This window comes from Geotrypetes seraphini, chromosome 3, assembly GCF_902459505.1.
Source record: "Geotrypetes seraphini chromosome 3, aGeoSer1.1, whole genome shotgun sequence".
Taxonomy (NCBI): domain Eukaryota; kingdom Metazoa; phylum Chordata; class Amphibia; order Gymnophiona; family Dermophiidae; genus Geotrypetes; species Geotrypetes seraphini.
The window spans coordinates 247,800,300-247,815,355 of record NC_047086.1 but is presented as its reverse complement, the minus strand read 5'-3'; the positions used below and the strand labels follow the sequence as shown (position 1 = coordinate 247,815,355).

The window sequence follows — 15,056 nt, the reverse complement described above, 5'->3', positions numbered from 1 at the left end:
TATTCAAGATCCTATATGGCATTCTTCCTCCTCTAATCCCACTATCCTGGAATTCTTCAAGACCTGACACTACCAGATCCGCCCACATACTCAAACTATCTTTCCCCTTGTTGAAAGGCGTCATGGATGCAGGTAAATTAGGGAAATCCCTTTTCTTCAAATTCACTGAGCTTTAGAATAACCTCCCTGCCCCGCTGCGGAACCTAGGCTCATTCCAATTATTCCAAAAGCATCTGAAAACCTGGCTTTTCTCCAAAACATAATGCTATCTGTTTAAAATGTAGAGCTAGCTATCCTCTTCATAACCTCTTTCTTATTATGTCCTTCCCTCATTTATTGAATTACCTGTAAACCGTGCCGAGCTGTCTTTATGGAGATGATGCGGTATACAAACTTAAGGTTTAGTTTAGTTTAGTTTAGGAGGGACTTCATAATGAACTGATGAACACTGTGGGGCAAATTCTATAAGAAGCGGCCAAAAGTTAGGCGTCGATATAGGCACCGTTCAGCGCAATTCAAGCACAACTGGGTGCTGTTTAGTGAATCACACTGAGCGGCACCTATTTTGGAGGCACCCAGTAAATAGGCCAGCTCTAGGCACAACTAAAAGTTAGGCGCCCATGCGAGCGCTTAAGCACGCTTAAGAGTAGTGATTCTGTAAGAAGGCACCTAACACGTAGCCACGCCCACGCCTAACATGCATAGCACCTATTTATTGGAAGGCCGCCTAAATTTTTAGAGGCGCCTTGTTACAGAATCGCACTTTCTTGCTAGGCACCTATGTTTCAATCAGTGCTGATTAAAAAGCTTAATTGAGCTTGTTATTTAATTTAGATAGGCGCCTAACTAGTTGGGCACCTCCGAAATAGGTGCCTAACTTTAGGCGCTGGTTACAGAATTTGGGCCTGTCTGCCATGAATAATGATTAGTATGGGGAAAGGAATATTTGGGTTGAACATGGCAGAATTAATAATGGGTAAGATGCAGGAATAGCTATAGCCATTGTAAGCCAGGATTATATCATGGTTCTTGAAAACATCTGAGGCAATCGCAGGTTTTTCATAATCCCAAAACTGATGAAGTTTACATATATATTACCATGCTGTAGTGCTATTGTGTTTTTACATAAATAAATGTTGAGGGTATTAATATGATTCACTGCCTGAACCAACGGATTAACCAATCTAGCTCAGTATTATATAACGGCATTATATTGTAACAAAATGAAGTAAATCTATAACAGAGTCCTCTATTTCCTCCTTTCTCCTCTGTAAGAAAATTAAAAATGAGAAAATTTCAATAAAGTTGGTTTTTGTTTTTTTTTAAAAGGTCAACTGAGCTGATTCCCTAATAGGTGCTAGATCAGTTGCTGAATTTGATCTTTCATAACTATGCACACTTTTTGGCCTTGCAGGTGATACGAAAAGGGGAAGTGAGCTGCTGCTGGATCTGTACACCTTGCAAAGAGAATGAATTCATGCAAGACGAGTTTACCTGCAAGGCCTGTGACCTGGGCTGGTGGCCTAATGCTGAGCTGACAGGTAGGGAGAATGTCACCTGGAGCATAAAACAATATGGCTTCCGATTTCAAAAGTGAGTACAACTAATGGAGCTGCTGGTGAAGCTGTGCACTCTTCTGGAAGTTATGGGCATTTATTTTAGATACATGCAGAGTTTCTCAAGTTCTCAAGTATGTATTAGTAAAATAGCACATTTGGACAAAAACATAAGTGTGTACAGTAGAGAGAGGACTGAAATAAATGTGTCACTGAGTTGTTTAACTGTCTGTTTTACTTATTTGTGAAAAAATGAGTTAATTATGTTCCCTTTTATAATTTTTAAATGGTGTCATAAAATTATATGGGTCTAGATTTTACAGCCCACATAGCTAAGAAGCAATAGCCAGGGGTCTCAAAGTCCCTCCTTGAGGGCCGCAATCCAGTCGGGTTTTCAGGATTTCCCCAATGAATATGCATGAGATCTATGTGCATGCACTGCTTTCAATGCATATTCATTGGGGAAATCCTGAAAACCCGACTGGATTGCGACCTTCAAGGAGGGACTTTGAGATCCCTGCTTCTAAGCTGAGCCAGTCTTCCGCCGACTGTGCAGTGTGCTGCTTCACTATCACATTTTCAATATTGAGGGCCAGACAAGCTCTACAGCAGTGTATCGCATACGGTGTGCCGCAACACACTGACGAGGAGGAGAATTGTCCACACCGGCTGCCTACCTACAGGACGTGCTTCTCGCGGCGAAAGGCACGTTCTGTAGGAAGTCAGCCGACGTGATCGACTCTCCTACTAGCTGGCGTCTCTGCTCTTCTCCCTGCACCTCCCGGATATCTGTGATGGCAGGGTAGCAGCAAGATGGGCCTCTGTGCGTGTGCGGATGTTTACACGATGACATCACGCATGTGCGTGACATCATCGTGTCGACTTCTGGGTGCCTTCCGGCCAGGGCATTGCATTTAGTGTGCCGCCGGCCGGAAAAGTTTGCAGGACACTGCTTTACAGGATTCCAGGAATCTGCCTGTCTCTACCATTGAAAACACAATATTGAAGCACCACCCCCTGCTGGCAGACATGCAGTTGGAGGACTCCTGCTCAACTTAGAGGGAACTGTGCTAAGAAGTCAGATAGGACTAGGGTTACCAGATTCATGAAGTAAAAACCTGGACATGTGGTCCCACCCTCAGCAACACACCATCCCACCCCAGCCCCTCCCCCCCCCACAAGCCTCCTCTTAAGTTTGCAGCTGTGTTAGGAAGGGCCTCTAAGCAGGCAGGCAAGAGAGAGTTGGGATGCAGGTGAGCAGGAGCAGCGGCAATTCTTATGTTCTTATGCTTGGAGGCCCTCCCAGACACAGCCCTGAGCCGAAAACGCGGACAAACTCCTTACAGGTTAGAAAGACATCCAGACTCCCGGACAGTCCTCTAAAAAGAGGACATGTCCGGGTAAATCCGGATGTCTGGTAATCTTAGATAGGACCATACAAAAGACTGTCTAGTAATGCCTTTCACTGCCTAGCTATGAAGGTGCTGACAGTGAATATTGGCAGGCACCTGCATAATTTCTGGGTCACCAATCCAAGCTCTCCCCCCCTGCACGACCCACCATGCAAACATTCCTTGTAATGCTTATCCCCTCCCCACCTGCTTCCCCTTGTAATCACTTCCTCAAAGCCAAAAATCCCTACCTAACTGATCCCTCTTATAACCATCCCCTAATAGTGATCCCTCCTCCCTATCCAATACCTCTTGTAACCATTCTCCCTTTCCCCCACCGATGACAATTTGAATCATCCCTGTCCTACTTATCCACATTCCAACTCTTCCCCTACACCCCAGACCTCTCCACCATTCCTAAGCCTTACTTTTGTCTAGTGGGTCAGGCGGAGCAGTCCTTCTCCACTCCTACCTCATCTGACTTGGTTTCTAAAATGGTGGCACTGATGCCAAGCAGCAGTCTCACAGTACTACCATTAGAAGTCACCCTTCCGGTTCCCTTTATATGAAAGGCTAACCCCCTAGTGGTATTCCTGTGAGACTATCACTATGGGTCAGCACTGCCATTTTGAATCCAGAGCCAGATGGGTTGGGAGCATAAGTACCAGCAAACAGCATAAGTACTGGTGCCCACACAAGGCCTAGCATTAAATATCTGGTTCTAATTTAGCCAGTAGCGATCAGCACTTAAAAAACTCTGACTGCCACCAGCTAATTATTGTCTGGCTTATGTATATTAAGCACCAGTAGCTAGCCAGACAATTTTGGGTGGACCTGAGCCCAAAGTGGGCTTCAGGAGTGGGCTTCAGGAATGCAAACACACAAATGCGTTATTGAGCCCTACCTGCCCGCCCCCCCCCACCTCCAGAGCTGAGGCTGTGGCGGGTGGCAACTTGTCCTTCTTCGGAGGTGGAATACTGGGCTGTATGGAGGCGTGGCACCACTGTGAATGGGACTGGTATTGCAGCCTGGCCCTGGTGCTACCACAAGCTCATGCCATGAGAGAAACTAGGCGGGCCTGAGCTGAGATTGGGCGGGCAGGGCCAACCCAGGCCCGCCTGTAGCTATACCTCTTTTCAGCACCACTTTCCACAGAAGTGATAGTGCTGAATATATATTTAAGACCACTTATTGCCACTAGCTCTATGGCTAGCAGAGATAATCAGGTGGCATCAATATAGCTTATCAGTTTAAGTCAGGACAACTTTTTTATTGTTATAACTTAAACCGTTTGGCTAAATGGATGATGACTGAGTATTGCTGGTTATCCATAGAATTAGGCAGAATGCCCTCAGTGTGCTCTTGCTCGACCCCAGCACTATCTGGATGGTGAAAAGGGCAGCCTGTAAGAATTTCCTGTCCACTATTCCCTACATTCTATATAAGGTGCCCAAATTTGCATACAATCCAGAGAAATAATTGGATGCTAACAATCAGTTATTGCCATTAATTGGTACCACTTAAAAGCTATGAGTGCATCTGCTTATGCTCAATTTTATAATGCTGGGTGTCCAAATTCTATAGCGTACAACCCAAAGAGGGGCACAGGATCTATGCCAGATTTCAACTGGCATAAGTCCTAAAATTGAGTACAGAAATCAGCACTCTATGCAATTCTATAAAGAGTTTTCAACTTGGAATGCTTTATACAGAATGGCATTGAGTGCCAATTTAACCTGCACCTAATTTTCAGCTCCATTTATTGAATCTAGCTCTAAGAGGGCAATACTATAATTGAGTGCAATTTTTATAAATAGGCTCCTATTTTCCTTTATAGGGTACTAACATAGCCACTTAAATGTACACTTACACCAGCCATGAATTCCACAGATGCACACTGTGATGCCTAAGGCTGCTGCCTAGGGTACACACGGGATGGTAGTTGCGACTCACAATGAAGATTCTGGGGCAGGGGGACATTTACCTCCTCATTCCCCAAACATCCAGGGCAAACTTTACAGGGAGGACTAAGATTTGCAGAATTAAAACAGATGAAATAGTCTAAGACCACTCCAGATTTTTATTGCAACCTTTCCCACAGGTGAAACAAAAAGGTTACAGGAGTTTCACTTCCCCACCACATCCATGCAGTCTCCAGCTTATAGACTCTTAGGGTCAGATTAACTGGAACTCTTATTGGCGGACACCTTAAAGTGGTCGCCGATCGTGTGCCAGTCATGCAATGGTGCCAGTTATAGAATCGTGCCTCTGGCAAAGGTAAAGGCTAGACATGTAGGCCAGGGTTTTCCAGGCCTACATTTCCGGTGCCTACCCTTGATGTGAATTGCGCCTCCGAAAGCACTTTAGGCTGCCTGCTGCCACTTTCGGTGTTGGCCACGCCTGCATTGGCATTAAGCAATCTAAAGGGCCTATGGCGGCACAATTCCAGCACTGATTTTTTTAGGCGCTGGTTTGGCCCTTGAAACTCAGTTAAAAACATTATTTAAACTGTGTTTTTTACTGAGCTTGGACGCCTACTGGCACCATTAAGAGAATCTAGGACTTACACCATGGGCTAACACAAGGACATGGTTAAGGCAGTATTAAAGTACAGTAGACTCTCAGTTATCCGGCACCCATGGGGATTGGTGGATTCCAGATAACTGTAGTTTATGGTTGTTTGAACTCAGAAGTGAAGTGCTAAGATGCCCATAAGAATATAAAATCTGTCTGTAAATCGGTTAGCACACCTTAATAAAAGGACCCCATCGTAACATACTGCTTATTATTCTTAAAAGTCAACAGAATGTTGGAAAGATATTATATATAACTAGTCTTTAAGCCCGTTACATTAACGGGTGCTAGAATACTGTTCACCCTCTATGTTGCCCCTTCCATTCACTGCCCTCTTTTCTCTTTCTATCTCTCTCTTTCTCTCCCATATGGCCTCTCTCCATCTCCTCCTTCCTTTTGCCTTGGTCTGGCATACCTTCCTCCTTCCCTCCAAGGCATTCTCTCCCCCTCTGCTCTCTTTCCTCATTTAACTACTTCATTGGTCAGCAGCAGCATTCACAATTCATTGCTGTTGCTGGCTTCAGGTCTTTCTCTCTGGCCGGTCCTGTCTTCATGAAAACAGGAAGTAGGCAGGACCGGCCAGAGAGGAAGGTCTGAAGCCAGCAACAGCAGCGAATTGTAAACGCTGCTGCTGCCTGAAGCACCCGAGGCAGACGCTTCTCTCCCCTCCCAGCCCAACCCCCGCTGACTCTGCGACCCTCCCAGCAAGACTTTAATATCAAACCTCCCTCCAGCGTTGGCACTCGCTGCACTTAAACAGGCTGCTTCGGCTTTCTTCTGCCGTTGAGGCTCTCTGTTGCGTCATTGATGACGTAATAAGTGACGCGGCAAAGGGACTCAACTGCAGGAGAAAGGCCGAAGCAGCCTGTTTAACGTGCAGCGAGTGCCAACGCTGGAGGGATGTTTGTACCGGTGCAGAAGCGATATGTCTCTCCCCCTCCAGTACCTGTGCAGCACTTTGTTGCGGCGCATCCTCCCATGGGGGGGGGGGTTTGCACAGTGGGAGCGGGTGAAAGCGGTGATTTCCAGTTGGGGGGGAGGGGGGTGAGAGTGGCGATCTCCAGTTTGGGGGGGTTTGTACAGTGGGAGCGGGTGGGAGCGGCGATCTCCAGTTGGGGGGGAGGGGGGGAGAGCGGCGATCTCCAGTTGGGGGGGGTTGCACAGTGGGAGCGGGTGAGAGCGGCGATCTCCAGTTGGGGGGGAGGGGGTTGAGAGCGGCGATCTCCAGTTGGGGGGGGGGGTTTGCACAGTGGGAGCCGGGTGAGAGCGGCGATCTCCAGTTGGGTTTTTTTTATTTTTTTTGTTTTAAGTTGAAAGCCGGCGCTGCAGCTCCTCTCTCGATCCTGGTGCAGTTCGAGAGAGGAGCCGGTACCATTGACAGTGAGAGGCGGGGGTGAGGAAGGCCGCTGCAGCTGTGTAATTTTTTATTTTTATTTGAAAGCCGCCGCGAGTAAGTGGTGACGTAAAACCCGCGCATGCGCAATCGTGTTTTTGCGACGGATCAGGGAACACATTTTTTTTAGTGCGCATGCGCGGCCTACCATTTTATTATATTAGATGAGTTATGAATGTCTCCCTGCCTGGGGCAAAATAATTCCTCAAAGGTTTAATAGAATTGGAATAAATTTAGCAAGTGAGATAAACCAGAAAAGGATACATTTTTGAAAACTGGCCAGAACAGACTGGATGATCCACAGGAATAACCCCACCCCCTTGAAAAAAAAATAGGGTCTGATGCATTTTATGAGATAGCAGGACCAGTGCAAGAACATTTGGCACACTAGGTGAACTTTCAGCTTTACAACCTGAATTCATTTTCAAGTCCCCAGCCAGTCAGCTCCCTCTTCTAAAATTTTGATAATTTTGGTCTTCAGTCTCTTGATCACTCTAACAAGTCTATAAAAACACATAATTAAAAATCATACTTTTAAATATTAAACTATGTGTTAGAGATACATGTATACTTTGATAGTTCTTTGAGTTTGTGTGGCTGTCAGGGCATACTGTTTTGATTTCATGGCAGCTGCTTTTTGCTGCCCCCTAGAGGCTGCAACACTAGGTGATCATTAGCATTGCATAGCACTGCCCTGGGCCAGTAGTGCCATAAAAGAATTGATTCATTGTAACATAACCCTTAGGGCATTGTATCGCAAACTGTGTGCCTCCTGAGATTTCTGGTGTGCCGTGGTACACTGGGGAAGAGGAGAGGTGCGGGCGCCGGCTGACTATCTACAGCGCGTACCTCTCGCGAAGAGAGGCACAGCCTATAAGCACTTCTTCTCTCTGCCGGCCCTTCTCTCCTGCGCAGGTCCTTCTCTTGGCGCAAGGCCCATTTGAAGGGCCTTTCCACATGTGCTGACAGCGGCGCGCTGAAGCAGCGCACTTCCGGGTGTCTCGAGCCAGGGACACTAGGTTTAATGTGCCCTGGCTCGAAAAGGTTTGCGAGACACTGCCTTAGGAAAATATGCTATTTAATTTGCCTTCTCTTTCCTGGTCACAGATACTGTACACTTGCAAAACAGAGCTATACATATAAAAAAGACATACGCATATAGAGGCCCTTTTACTAAACTGTGGTAAATTTGCAGTTTTTAAGGCTTACCATAGGATTCTTCGTGCAGTAGCTGAAATTTTAACATGGTAAGTACCTAACTCGGTACACTCCTACTACTTCGAGGTAGGTGTCTACTCCAAGGCACCTACCAGAATGTAGGTATGGTTAGGGGCAGATTTTTGGCGTTTGACTTAGGCACGGGTAGACATCTAACTTAGGCACACTCATTGAGGCCAAGAAAATCCTGGCCTAAATGGGAATGTGTCTAGGGTTTCAATGCCTACCGGTACCTAAGACTGCTTGAGCACTGCTAGGTATGATTCTATAAATGGTGCCTAGTGAATGACTGACAAATATTCTCAGCGGTGCCTAGAAGTTAGAATCCAAGCCTAAATACTAATCTATAAAGAGCCCTTAACCCAGAGTACCCTTTATAGAACAGCGTTACACAAAATTTTCCCAGCATCTACTTTTCAGCCCCTATAGATGCACACACAAACTAAGGTTGTCCAGAAAAACCTAGTTGGAAAAATAATGCAAATTTAAGCTTTTCCCATAAATTTGATTGTACTTGATCAGAAAATAATTTTTTAAAACTTTTTAAAGCCCATCATGGGGTCGGTCAAAGCCACTGATTACATAAAGCTCTGCTTTTCTTAGAATTTGCTTTTATTTTTGCTTAATGGAGCAGATTTCTTGGTATTGATAAATTTAAAGGAGCATGAAAAGTTTCCTTTAAAGAGATGCTTTTACTCTATAACTTGGGATTCTTTCACAATTTCAGAAAAGGCAGCTCTGAATTAACATTTCCCTACTCTTTTGTGATGACCTTAATTGTATTCTTTTCTGATAATATTGTATTTCACCCTCTGTCCTCTTGTTTCCTGTTTGTCATATGAACATAAGAATTGCCGCTGCTGGGTCAGATCAGTAGTCCATCATGCCCAGAAGTCCGCTTATGTGGCGGCCCTTAGGTCAAAGACCAGTGCCCTAACTGAGATTAGCCTTACCTGCGTACGTTCCGGTTCAACAGGAACTTGTCTAACTTTGTCTTGAATCCCTGGAGGGTGTATTCCCCTATAACAGCCTCCGGAAGAGCATTCCAGTTTTCTACCACTCTCTGGGTGAAGATGAACTTCCTTACTTTTGTACGGAATCTATCCCCTTTTAGCTTTAGAGAGTGCCCTCTCGTTCTCTCTACCTTGGAGAGAGTGAACAACCTGTCTTTATCTACTAAGTCTATTTATTCCCTTCATTATCTTGAATGTTTCGATCATGTCCCCTCTCAGTCTCCTCTTTTCAAAGGAGAAGAGGCCCAGTTTCTCTAATCTCTTGCTGTACGGCAACTCCTCCATCCCCTTAACCATTTTAGTTGCTCTTCTCTGGATCCTTTCTAGTAGTACTATGTCCTTCTTCATGTACGGCAACCAGTGCTGGACTCAGTATTCCATGTGAGGGCATGCCATGGCCTGGTACAGCGGCATGATAACCTTCTCCAATCTGTTCGTGATCCCCTTCTTAATCATTCCTGTTCGCCCTTTTTGCCACTGCCGCGCATTGCGCGGACGGCTTCATCGACTTGTCGACCAGTACTCCCAAGTCTCTTTCCTGGGGGGTCTCTCCAAGTACTGCACTGGACATCCTGTATTTGTGTATAAGATTTTTGTTACCGACATGCATCACCTTACACTTATCCACGTTGAACCTCATTTGTCATGTCGCGGCCCATTTCTCAAGCGTGTTTATGTCATGTTGCAGGTCTTTGCAATCTTCCTGCATCTTCACTACTCTGATTAACTTTGTGTCGTCTGCAAATTTAATCTCCTCACTCGTCGTACCAATTTCCAGATTATTTATAAAGATATTGAAGATCATGGGTCCAAGCACCGAACCCTGCGACTCCACTCATGACGCTTTTCCAGTCTGAGTATCGTCCATTTATCCCCACTCTCTGTTTTCTATCTGCCAGCCAGTTTTTAATCCACGTGAGTATTTCACCCTCGATTCCATGGCTTGCAATTTTTCGAAATAGTTTTTCATGCGGAACCTTGTTGAATGCCTTCTGAAAATCCAGATATACAATGTCGACCGGGTCACCCTTGTCTATCTGCCTGTTTACTCCCTCGAAGAAGTGCAGCAAGTTCGTCAAGCAAGATCTTCCTTTGCTGAAACTGTGCTGGCTGGTCCTCATCAGATTGTGCCCATCAAGGTGATCAATAATGCAGTCCTTTATCAGTGCCTCTACCATCTTTCCCGGTACCAAGGTCAGACTCACAGGTCTGTAGTTTCCCAAATCTCCCTTCGAACCTTTCTTGAAGATCAGCGTAACATTCGCTACCTTCCAGTCTTCTGGAATCCTTCCCAATTTGATTGACAGATTGGCTATTAGTTGAATCAGTTCAGCTATAGCCCCTTTCAGTTCCTATCAGTCTTATCTATGGCTTGGCTTTTGTTAATTATTTTAATTTTGTTCCCCTTATTTTAATTGTACTGTACATCGCCTAGAATGCTGATAGGCGATTACACTCCTCCCTCAATATTCACAGGGGTTAGGGGCAGAGCCGACCCATGAATATTGAAAATTCGCAAATAACTTTTGGGCCAACTCTGACCCACCCACGCCTCCCTCCCACCTTCCCCCTGGCATCCCGGACCTTACCTGGTGGTCTAGCGGTCTTTCGGTGCAGGAGCGATCTTCCTACGCTCCTGCCCCGTGCAGATCACTCATCCAAAATGGCTGCCGTGAGTTCCCACAGTCTCTTGAGACTACGATGGGAACTCATGGTAGCCATTTTGGATGAGTGATCTGCACAGGGCAGGAGCGTAGGAAGATCGCTCCTGCACGAAAGACCGATAGACCACCAGGTAAGGTACAGGGAGGTCCGGGAGGCGGGAGGGAGGTGGGGGTGATTCCAGTTTTAGGAAATCGTGAATAATCAAAATCACAAGTCTTAAAACCGTGAATCAGGAGGGGGAAGTGTAATCAAATTTTTAATAAAACCTTAAAACCTTAAAACGTTTATGTGTTCACACTCATCAATGATATATTGATGAAAAGACATTTTATACAAAAAACCTAGCAGTATTTTATTAAATCAATCTTCAATATCTGCCCTTTATTGGAGAAAATAGCAGAAATTTAACATACTTCACTAATAGCTAAACACATACACTTTGGTATAGTCATCTACCAATGGCATGCCAAACATTCAAGCATTCAATGTTTTCTTGAGATAGGCTAAAGCCTGTGATGCTGTTTAACTCCTTGCAACAAGGCCTCACGCTGCACTGGGTATGTGGTGATGCCCAGTGGCAAAGTCAGTTATCAGTGTATCACCTCGCTTGGCTGTGACTTCATGGCTCTAGGAGAGAAGGTGAATCAGATAAGTGCTTGTTAATGACACAACCAAAGGCGGTACATGCTAGTAGTTAGGCACCATGCCTTATAGAATAGTGTGCAGCCAGATGTGTGTGCAAATTTTAACAAATGCCAATTAATTTCAATAATTGGTTGTTAGCAGCCAATTATTTATAGTTAAGGGCTAGTTAATTTCTATATGAACCTTGGGCATTTGCAGAAATTTGGACATGAGAGAGAGAATCTGGGGGTTAGTGACCCCCTATTTAGACCTATTTTATAAAGGAAAGTAGGTACCTGGTTTCCTTTATAGAATTCTAACATAACCAGGTACATATATACATATATGTTTAGATGCAAGGACTTACACTACTCAAAGAGCTGATTTATATGCTCACACTACAGTAGATTTGGGAGATAGGTACATAATTTATAGTATTCTATAAGTTTTGTGCATAATTGTGCACCCTCGGCCCTCCTTAATGAATGCCTATAAAGTAAGCATTATCAACATATGTGCACATACAGAATAGTACATGGTCAGATTGTCATTCATATGTCTATTAATGATGGAATGCCAGTATGTATGCATATCCAACATCAACTGACTAAAATCACAACAGAAAGACAATTATCACCATATACAGGTATAAGATCCTTTATCCGAAATTCTAAAACTGAAAAGCTGCAAAATCCAAAAAATTGTTTGTAATATTGTTGCATTACTAATTTGTATAAAAAAGCTTACATTTAGCATCAAAAATGAAATCTGGTTTCAAAGTCACTTTAAAGACTTTACTCTGCGCTGATAGTAGTTCAGGTTTTTTCATCTTGCCTCACACTGGTGCAGTGGCCGCAGAGATTCATATTCGTTGCCTGCTGTGGCCCCACATGCTTCTCTCTGTCACGGGAAGGAAAGAGGAAGTGATGTCAGCAAGGCAGGAGGCAGCAGCAGGTGACGAATATGAATCACTATGGCCACTAGTGACACTTCATTCCAAAACATGAAAAATTCTAAAATCCGAAATGTCTCTGGTGCTGAGCATTTCAGATAAAGGATTGTGAGCCTGTTCTATTAACCATTTACCGTACATAAATATTGTCAGTGTGCTCAGAATAATCTGAAGAGGCCAGACAGGGATTAATAGTAATCCTAGGTTTTAAACTTTTCACTACAGGTATTCAGTCATTGCACACTGTGCTAACATGTTGCCAACATACTATTCAAAGCACAATGCAAAACAAAAATTTATCAGAAAAGAACACCTATAAAAACAATAATTGGAATTTATCTTTAAACAAATGAAGGCCATCTAAGTTTAGGAGGATCCTTACAGAATTACCTCCCTAGTGCCTAAACAGTGTAGCTTGCTACTGGATGCTACTGCCACCAAGTGGTGGAGATGTATGGCAAAACCTATTAAATCTGGTTAAATTGCAAATTTCATTCTTTGAAATTTGTTAGTAGTGCTACATTTAATGGACTGATCTATTATCACACTTGGTTTAATTTATTCTTTCCAAAGTAATGGAGTACCGCCCCATTCAAACTGACCCTTACCTCTCTACTCCAGATGAAAGACACAGGGCTAATTTAACGGCCACGCTAGCCGCTACCGCCTCCTCTTGAGCAGGCGGTAGTTTTTCGGCTAGCACGGGGGTTAGCGTGAGCTAAAGCCACTAACGCGGCTTCGTAAAAGGAGCCCACAGTGACAACAAATATTCAAGCACACATTCTTTTGCAAACATATCCATACAAACTCACAGATGGGTTGGAAAGAATCCCATAAGCCTTTATCCACATGCTTGTCCCATTTGTGAAATAAATAATACTGTAAGCAGGAGAAGAAAAAGATAATATGCTGCACTGAAAGGAGCAATGTATTTGCTTAGCTGGTGTGTATAGAATCAGTTTCAGGGATGATACCACATTAGATCTATTTTATTCAGATATGCAAATGTTGTAAGTCTTAAATTCTCTTTTTTATCATTACATCATTGCTAACTTTGTTTCTTTATCAACAAGAATGGTTAACCTTTACAGATTTTTTAGAGTAATCCTTTATTTTTCTTACATATTGCAGGATGTGACCCCATTCCTGTCAAATATCTCCAGTGGAGCAACATAGAATCCATTGTGGCTGTGGTCTTCTCCTGTCTGGGGATCCTGGTCACCATGTTTGTAACCTTAATCTTTGCTCTTTTTAGAGATACCCCAGTAGTCAAATCCTCCAGCCGGGAACTCTGTTATATTATACTCACTGGCATCTTCTTGGGTTATATCTGCCCTTTCACCCTGATAGCCAAACCTACCATCACTTCCTGCTACCTGCAGCGCATCCTGGTGGGTCTTTCTTCTGCCATGTGTTATTCTGCCTTGGTAACTAAAACCAACCGCATTGCTCGCATACTTGCAGGAAGCAAGAAGAAGATCTGTACCCGCAAACCTCGCTTCATGAGTGCATGGGCCCAAGTGGTCATTGCCTTCATTCTGATCAGCCTGCAGCTGACACTTGTGATCACCCTGATCATCATGGACCCCCCTGTGCCTAGTCTCTCATATCCCAGCATCAAAGAGGTCTACTTAATCTGCAACACTAGCAACCTGGGTGTTGTGGCCCCACTGGGATACAACGGACTGCTCATTATGAGCTGTACTTATTATGCCTTCAAGACCCGTAACGTGCCAGCAAATTTCAACGAAGCTAAATATATTGCCTTTACCATGTACACCACCTGCATCATCTGGCTAGCTTTTGTACCTATTTACTTTGGAAGCAACTACAAGATCATCACCACTTGCTTTGCAGTCAGCCTCAGTGTAACAGTAGCTCTTGGATGTATGTTCACCCCAAAGATGTATATCATCATTGCCAAACCTGAGAGGAATGTCCGCAGTGCTTTCACTACCTCAGATGTGGTGCGCATGCATGTTGGAGATGGCAAAGCAGCTTGTAGGTCTACCACTTTTCTAAGCATATTCAGGAGGAAGAAGCCCACCTCCGCAAATCCAAAGTAAGTAGCTCAACAGCTTCTTTGACTAGCTGCATTTTTATTCAGGTAATGTACAGTAAGGCTGCAGATTAATTGTGTGTCCATGAAATTAGTGGATTTGAAGCATGTCTTACTGATTTACTGATGAAAATTCAGCAAATACAGGACATTTATATATCTCTGTATGACTACAGAGATTGAAAAAAGTCTCCCGTTCATTTTCTTTCTGAGTTTATTACTGAATTAAATGGGGAAAATCATTTACTAGAAATATGATCCTCAGTTGAAATCTTCATGAGGCAAAAACATCTTTTGGCTCTTGGTGTGCAGTAAGTGACAATTTGAATCTTCACCTATATATCTTTAAAGGGTGTAACAGTTGGAAATCTAATGCATTAAGGATGTTTTAAGTTAATATTTGCTATGTTACAGATACAGAGAGAAGGTACCATTCTAATTTAGATTTGATAAACTTCTTATTAAGAGGCCTATGCATTAAAAGTCACACTAGAAAGATTTAGCATAAAAGTCAGAAAAAAATTAACATGAATATTAAAACACATGGGTGCAGTTAAAAATGTCTGTGATAGCATGCTGACTAGTATTATCAAGCACAGTAACCTAAAAAT

At 43.9% G+C, this 15,056-nt stretch overlaps 1 protein-coding gene across 1 annotated transcript in view; it reads left to right on the top strand.

Annotated features, from left to right (window-relative positions):
- The window catches only part of GRM1 (glutamate metabotropic receptor 1), a 630,972-nt gene that overhangs the window by 558,019 nt on the left and 57,897 nt on the right, over positions 1-15,056 (top strand). The window contains exons 6-7 of the mRNA XM_033935628.1: positions 1,415-1,541; positions 13,518-14,448. Coding sequence (XP_033791519.1) covers positions 1,415-1,541; positions 13,518-14,448 — 1,058 coding nt within the window. The remainder of the gene's footprint in view (positions 1-1,414; positions 1,542-13,517; positions 14,449-15,056) is intronic.